Here is a 7,682-nt window from a genome sequence, read left to right on the forward strand (position 1 = left end):
CCTTTGACTCCAATATTTGTACATTTCTGCACCCATGAAGATAAACCAGTGGGCAACTCCGGGGTCTGAAAAGTGAAACCAATGCTGAAGTGCCTTAAACTTGCATTCTTTGTAACAGCCAGCAGGGGGCGACTCCTCTGGTTGCAAAAAGAAGTCTGATTGTATAGAAGTCTATGAGAAAATGAGCCTACTTCTCACTTGATTTATTACCTCAGTAAACATTGTAAACATGAGTTTATGGTCTCAATCGCTAGTTTCAAGTCTTCTTCAATACAGCATGATGTTCATTTAGTAAATTATGGTCCCATTTAAAGTCAAATAGATGATAAAGCAGGGAATGCTTTATGGCGTGGCTACCTTGTGATTGACAGGTTGCTACCACGGCGTTGGCCAGTCTGGGAGTTGTCCGTGTTTTCATCTTACAACTTTAACCCTTTCACAGTGTGTTTTCAGATCATGAATGTTAATTATAACCTTTTTGTTCAATCAGCTACTAAGGGGGCTGCTAGGAGGGCTTTTACATTTTTATGATTTGCTCCAGACAAATTAGCTAAACCAAATGAATCAATGTTTTTTTTCTACCAGTCCATATATGATCAGGTAAAGCAAAGCAAATTTACATCAGCTTCCGGAGCAGAACGCCTACATGCTGCTCAATGATGTGTTGCCTTAGCTAGTTTAAGTTGAGTTGTTAATTCCTTTTCTAGAGCCAAAAGCAAAGCAGACTTGGAAAGATATTAAGATGTCCTCGGTGTGTGACAAGATATGAACAAATAACCATTAGTGTGGGTGGGTTTGAACACCATACTGTTTCATAGATGACGGTATCCACCTGTTTTAAATGCAAAGCCACGCACACGTCCTTGTAATGAGGTTTTAATGCAAGTACATAGTGTGCCGGAGGAGCAAGCAGCGGCGGCAGCAGAACAGTTTCGTCTCAAAGGCTCTTGCCCAGCCTCTGTGACAGGAAAAGCGGCAGCGAAGAAACAGAGCCACTTGGAAAGGTCGAAATATGCATTTCTTATCTGTGTTCGTTAAAAACTACACAGATGACTCATTCACTGAGCTCTGGTGACCAGCTGAGATAGCAGACGCCGTCACCACAGGGACAAATGTCAGTTGCAGGAAGTCACATCTCATTTATGGAAAGAAACTGCATATTGTACTATTGATCATACTGGTAATTGAACAATACAACAGTATCAGCACTGCTCAGCGGTAATACCATACTCAATTAAAGGAGGTACTGCCATATTGCAAGGGGTAAACACAACACATAGTACTTCCATCTTACAACCTTTTCGTTTCCTGAACAAAGTGCTCAATCGTGCAGTCATCTGCATACATGTTGCTGTGGTAACCCCATGTTTGGATTTCTAATTCTAATTGCCAATTGTTTCACACTAATGGATGAGGCTTCGTCTGAAATTACATACTATGCATTGCATACTCAATATGTGTACTGTCGCTCAACACACTTTTGTGTGAATAAACAGTAGTAGCCTACTGTATGTATCTTTTCGGACGCACTGAGCAGTAATTTAAGTCGTCACTTCCTGAGAGCTTCCTTGCAGTTAAAACATAACATTTCACTGGAAATAGTATGCAATTCACGTACTATTGTTTTCATATTTAGGTTTCGGACATATTACAAAACCTCACATACTGTTTTAGCGTACTAAATAGCATGTTAGCATGGAATTTCAGACACAACCAATATTTTATTTGAAACCAACAAAACAAGACTACAGCCTAGGCACAGCAGTGCTTTGAACATAATGCTTACATCAGCATGCTAACATGCTCACAATGACAATGCTAACACACTAATGTTTAGCAAGAATAATGTTTACCATGTTCACCATCTTGTTTTAGCATGCTAAGATTTGCTAATTAGCACTAAGTACACACAAAGTACAGTGGAGGCTGATGGAAATGTCATACATTTGGCAGTTATTTGGTTATAAACCAAATTAGGTATTGGACGAATTGTAATTTTGGACCTTGGATGATGGTGCTATAGATGAAAAGTTAAGGGATTAGCAAAGTTATTGCAATTCATCCCAAAAGGAAACATGAATGTTTAGCAAATTTCATGACAATCAAATCCATCAAAACATGTTGAGACATTTCACTCAAAACCACAAATGTGAACCTGCTGGTGGTGCTAGAGGACAAGTCAGTGGCTTACTAAAGCCTGTAGGATACATCCTCTGGGAACTTTGAATGTCTGTACCAAAATTTGTGTCAATCCATCTTGTGGATATAGAGATACTTCAATGGATTGTTGATACTCATTGTTTTATATGGTGGTGAAAATATCTATGTGAGGCTTTAGCTAGGGTGAGCTGCCCAGGAAGAAAGCACAATTATCTCACAAACTGTCTGGAAAATAGTGCTGAATACACAGGTGAATACTAAGACAGCTCCCACAGTGTGTTTCTGTCGAGACGCCTTTGGGAGGCTCTGCCCTGATGTCAAGGCACTTGTTGAAGTGCTTCCAAAAAGCACAGAATCAGCAAACCTCTCAGATGTGTAATTCAAAATCTTCAATTGTGATCTGCTCTCTTGCGGCAGGCTCACTAATTAAAGCGTTCAAAACATATAATATTAAAGGTCAGATAAGCTGTGATGTCTGGCTCTCTGCTTTACAAGCAAAAACAGTTGACTTATTTTGACAACACCAACCATGTGGAACAAAATGAGACAGTAAATAAGAGTCTTGTTAATAGCCAACCATGAAATAAACACGTTTCCGGCCAATTAGCACGCCAAAGTGTAAACTTCCATTTAAAGTTATTTCCTCAAATCTGAAAACTTGTTTGTTTACAAAGACTCAACAACTTTTCATCAAAAGCTTCTCTAAATTAAAATTTGTCTCAATGTGTTGCCTAATCCTGAGGATGCCGTAGTGAAATAATTACCATGTGTATTTTGATCACATACTGTGTGAGTCACTTAGAGGAGAGGAAATATTTGCCCACTGGGTATAAAGACCGTTTGCAGCAATCTGACATTAATTCCTCGACAGTGGAGGGCAGGAATTTATGTGGAGTGCAAAGACATTTTTACATAAAATATTCTACAGAGGATATACAGCAGGGCTGATCAGCTCCATTATTACGGAGAGGGCAATTTGGTTCATAATTGTTTTTGAATTCATCATGGGTTCTTACAGAATTTTCATAAGACACTTACAGCGACACACGTCTTTTTGCAACTCAATTTGTATTTTGGACTGCACGACAATGATGCAAAATGGTTTAAAGGGTTTGCTGTCACAGTTCAAAATGAGTCAAAATGAGCTTAAACCAAAGACAAGTCAATGTTGTTCATGGGAGCCTATTGTTGGAGAAACCTATGTGTACCTGTTACAACCTGGAGTTGGTGTAGGGGTAAAAGAAGTAACATATAGCCGGTGTTATCAGGCAATCACTTTATTAGACGTGATTGAAATTAAAGCAAAATAAACATACAATGGACTGAATTATAAGAACTAAAAACAAGGGTTTCGGGTGGCCGAAAAGGAGACAACAAAGGCACACACCCTAGCCCTGAATAATCCCGAACAACCAGACAAATTACACAACTGCTCTATGCACAATGAAATATAAACAAAACGAGTACCTCAAACTAGTTAACATTCACTATACCAATCTAAAGTCCACTGACTCCAGTGGGACTTATACACAACATTCTGGTTAACAATTCACACCACAATCGAGAGGCACGGGACAGATCAATCATAATCACTGCCCGCCCTAGTTTAGTCACAAATGACTTTTAAATCTTTACACGCAGCACAGCCGGCTGGTGATTGGCTAATCAGCGGTGACGTTACGAGGCAGGACCACAAACGGCGGGTAACTGAGGGCATCCACCTGAGGGCGGTCCGGAGGCATGGCCCTGAAGGGGATCCCCTAGACGTGACGTCATCTTGGAGAGGAGGTTTTGTTTTTTTAGTATGACTGAAACCTTAGTATGAAACCACTAGTAGGCAAATTGCATACTATTTCCGGTGACATATTACACTATGCAAACAATGGACACTAGGGTAGCATAAATATCCCACAATGCAATGAGGTATTGATGACAACATTCATAACAGACGTTGCCGGACAGCTCTGTAACATAATTAGCACTTCAATTTAAAGGGACTATTTGTAACTTTCAGAAATGCTTGTTAACAGCGACACCTGTGGTGTGAAATCAACGAAAGTCGGCGTCGGGCTCGCGCTTGCTCGCTCTAAATATACCTGAACGAGCGTCGCTCAAAACAGTGAGGCGACACACGTCAGCTAAAACCACAATATCACTCTATATTTCAGCTGCTTGGCAGTAATGTTAGCTGACCAGACGAAGGTCTCTCCATGAACATGATTTAGATCTGATCCTAGTGTTGGCTTTTCCTGCCTAAGTGCAGGCTGAAGCAGCGGGGCTCTGCAGCATGTCTCCTCTGCTCTCTCCGCCCGCAGCCGGAGAGAGCAGAGGAGACACCGGCACCCGGTCGGTAACGAGAAGACAACGTAACTCTCTGAAGAGCTCCGTCACTTCACAAGACACGGGAAAGCTCTGTTGGTCTGGAGGAGCTGCAGCATTTATTTCTGCACAAACGTCCCCTGTGCATTCACTAGATATTCTCAGAGCTAAACTAACTCTTCTGCAGTGTGGAGTGAGCGTGCGTTCATGTCTAGAGGTGGAGCGAGACGGCGAGGACGCGCGCTCTGTCTGAGTGAAGGAGAGCAGGCAGCGGAGACGAGGCTCCGGCCATACGCGAGTGCGCATATGCGAACGCGCATGTGTGGCGACCCGCTACATTTATACGCTTAAAAACTTACAAACAGTCCCTTTAAGTGTAGTTATAAGATTTCACTTTGGTAGCCGTAATATATTCTCAAATTACTTCTGACTATGATTCATAAAAAATGATCTTAGCTGCTGGATCAAAATGTCAAACTATTCCATTAAAAAAACAATCCACGAATGTCAGCCAAATATCTTTAGGATTTGACATACCTCACTTTGCCCTCCAGCCACTAGGGAACACAGTTAAGGAGCATTTAGCATGGCTGCACAGCAGTGTAGCACAAGTCATCTTTCCAAAGCTCCAACACCATGTGGACTTTACTCACACCAGACAGGAGTCTTGCCAGGGCTTGTACACTTCTCCTGCAGAGACAGTTGATGTTGGCAGCGTTGGATCAGGGACCATTGAGGCAGAAAGGCAATTTATGTGAAAAAAGAAAAAAAGAGAATGAAGCTGTATGAGCTGCTCTAAATAACATCCAATTCTGACAAATGCACACAAACACAGCATGACACATTACAGAAACACAACTCTCCTTCGAGACAAAGCGAATACATCACCTCTTGATGATGCCATATTGTTTTCCATTAGGAGGTTTTGTGAACGTATCTCTGCTTGTGGGAGTTTCGGGGCCCACGGGGAGGATAGAGGACAACATTTGGACTCGTTCTCCACAGATAGCTGTTTTTTGAGAGTTTCTCAGACTTATTCGGTTCCACTAATGAGAGCTGGGAATTCTGTAGCGTCACCAAAGGCATCAAACTGTAAAGGGATTTCATGGTCACTTTAATATCTGTGCTGTCAGATGATGTTCTCAGTTTAGTTATAGATATGAGAACGCTTCCCACAATTAAAGAAAACAGAGCACTATGAATTTCCTTTAGCCGGTGTCTTGTTATCTTTAATATAATAATCCTTGACACTACAATACCCCGGGCCTCTTTCTGATAAATCTTGTAATCTAAATCACTCCTCAGGTCTTATCCCTACTAATTTAGCAGCTACATGATGTACTAGCTGAGAAAATGCTAACCGAGACATTACTGAGCCTGGAAGGAATAAGAGCAGACTTTTAAAGACATAAAGGTCAGACAGTGGACATCTTTAACAATCCAGAAGAGGAATCCCAAGATCCTCAGGATATGCATTAAACCTTGGGCATGCATGACTCCCCTCACATGAATATATGACCTAAGGGTGCTATTAACATTCATCTTCTGAAGCATTTCCTCTCTGCTCAGACACAGCAAGCCTTGTCAGGCCGCTCTCTTGCTCAATCCATCATCAGCAACGCTAAAGCAAGAACAAAAGCCAAGCTTTGCTTACTCCTTTTCATCTTTTAATAGCTTTTGCGTTCAATAACTCCACGCAGTTTAGTGTCATTCCAGTGTTGTAATAGAACTCATTTATTACCTGAAGAAGAAAAAACATCCAATGTGTTTTTTTTTTTCCAGGTGGATGTACTGAAGGCAGATATGGAGAGCGCAGAGTGGAAGATTTTGGAGAACTTGATCCTGGAGGGAGTTCTGGACTCAGTTGGGCAGCTGTTGTTGGAGCTTCACCTGCACTGGGCGGGCTTCGAGGTGGGCGGCGATGACCCATCCGTGGTGCGGTACTGGTTCAGCTTGCTCAAGGAGCTCGAGCACGCCAACTTCCGCCTCTTCCACGTCCACAGCGACCCGGCCAAACCTCACCTCTTCCTGCATAAAAATGTCCTCAACGCCAGCAGTGCTTACACCCTTAGCTGGGTGAACACGGAGTGGAAGCCTTGAGGGGAAGCCAGACTGAATGAAAAACAAACTGTTATCTTGGCTGGAACAGCTTCTGAATGGAAATGTACAAGTTTGTGTAACATGGAGTTTTAAGTCAGAGCACAGATTCTTGCTAGATCAAGGCTGTTCCCCTTATCAGGCCTGACCTTTTTGCAAAGCTGAAATCCTTGCTCCTACTTATCCTCCTGCTCTTCCTCTCCTGGCCTGTACTGACCTCGGCCGTGTATAGGGGCAGAGTAATTGCCTCCAGAGGCTCTCTGTGTTCTACCTCATAGTGGCGGTGTTGTTGGCTGCAGGTCAGCCTCTTGAGTCACAGTCAACCCCCGTCATCATGGTCCTATCTGAGCTTGGCTCACAGCCAGCCGTCCCGCCTCATATACGGCAACCTTTCTGGATTACAAGTCTGCTCAATAGAACGTGAATTAAAGGAAATGGATACATGATGTTAAAGGGGGCAAGTAGATGAAAGATCCTGCCTCATTGACAGTAAGTGAATATTTGTGGGAGGCCATTAGAGCTGCTTAAACAGAAAGAGAAGGTAAAGAGATGGGATCAGCTACGGAGGCAGAAGAAGACGTCTAGACGAAGACGCTCCCCTGCAGTTGAACCCTGATCTGATTTTATCTACAACACATAACGCGGCAATAATAATGTGAAGAACGTCGCAGTGATGTCTCTCGATTTGTTCAGTGTTTGTTGGATACTTGAATGAGGATGTGTGGGCGAGTGTGTGGGAATAAGACAAAAAGAAAAAATGAACTCCAATTATTTTTTTTTCTCCACATTGCAGTTTCCTGGGTTATAATAAAAAGCAACAATTGAGATCCACACAAAAGAAGCGTTTTGTCTAACTGTCAGTTCTTTTCTGGTGTTCCAATTTGGCGTCACTCCTCACACATTATCTCTGCTGCACCAGAACTTCACCAACAAACTTTAATTTTCTGAAAACACAGCACTGGTCTGACAGCCTCAAAAACAATAATCCACATTGAAAAATGATCCCATTAATGTAATTTTCTAAATATTCTTGATGCAGTTCAATAAAGAAAGATTTCTCCTCTTGATTTTGTGTTGAATTGTGGATGAAGAAACACTTTCTCAAT

The 7,682-nt window shown here is 42.1% G+C and overlaps 1 protein-coding gene across 1 annotated transcript in view; it reads left to right on the forward strand.

Annotated features, from left to right (window-relative positions):
- Positions 1-7,643, forward strand: part of mettl24 (methyltransferase like 24) — a 38,016-nt gene extending 30,373 nt beyond the window's left edge. Inside the window, exon 5 of the mRNA XM_037750614.1 lies at positions 6,262-7,643. Within this exon, the coding sequence (XP_037606542.1) occupies positions 6,262-6,579 (318 nt within the window). The 3' untranslated portion in view covers positions 6,580-7,643. The remainder of the gene's footprint in view (positions 1-6,261) is intronic.
- The last annotated feature ends 39 nt before the right edge of the window (positions 7,644-7,682 follow it).

This window comes from Sebastes umbrosus, chromosome 18, assembly GCF_015220745.1.
Source record: "Sebastes umbrosus isolate fSebUmb1 chromosome 18, fSebUmb1.pri, whole genome shotgun sequence".
NCBI classification, from domain to species: Eukaryota; Metazoa; Chordata; class Actinopteri; order Perciformes; family Sebastidae; genus Sebastes; species Sebastes umbrosus.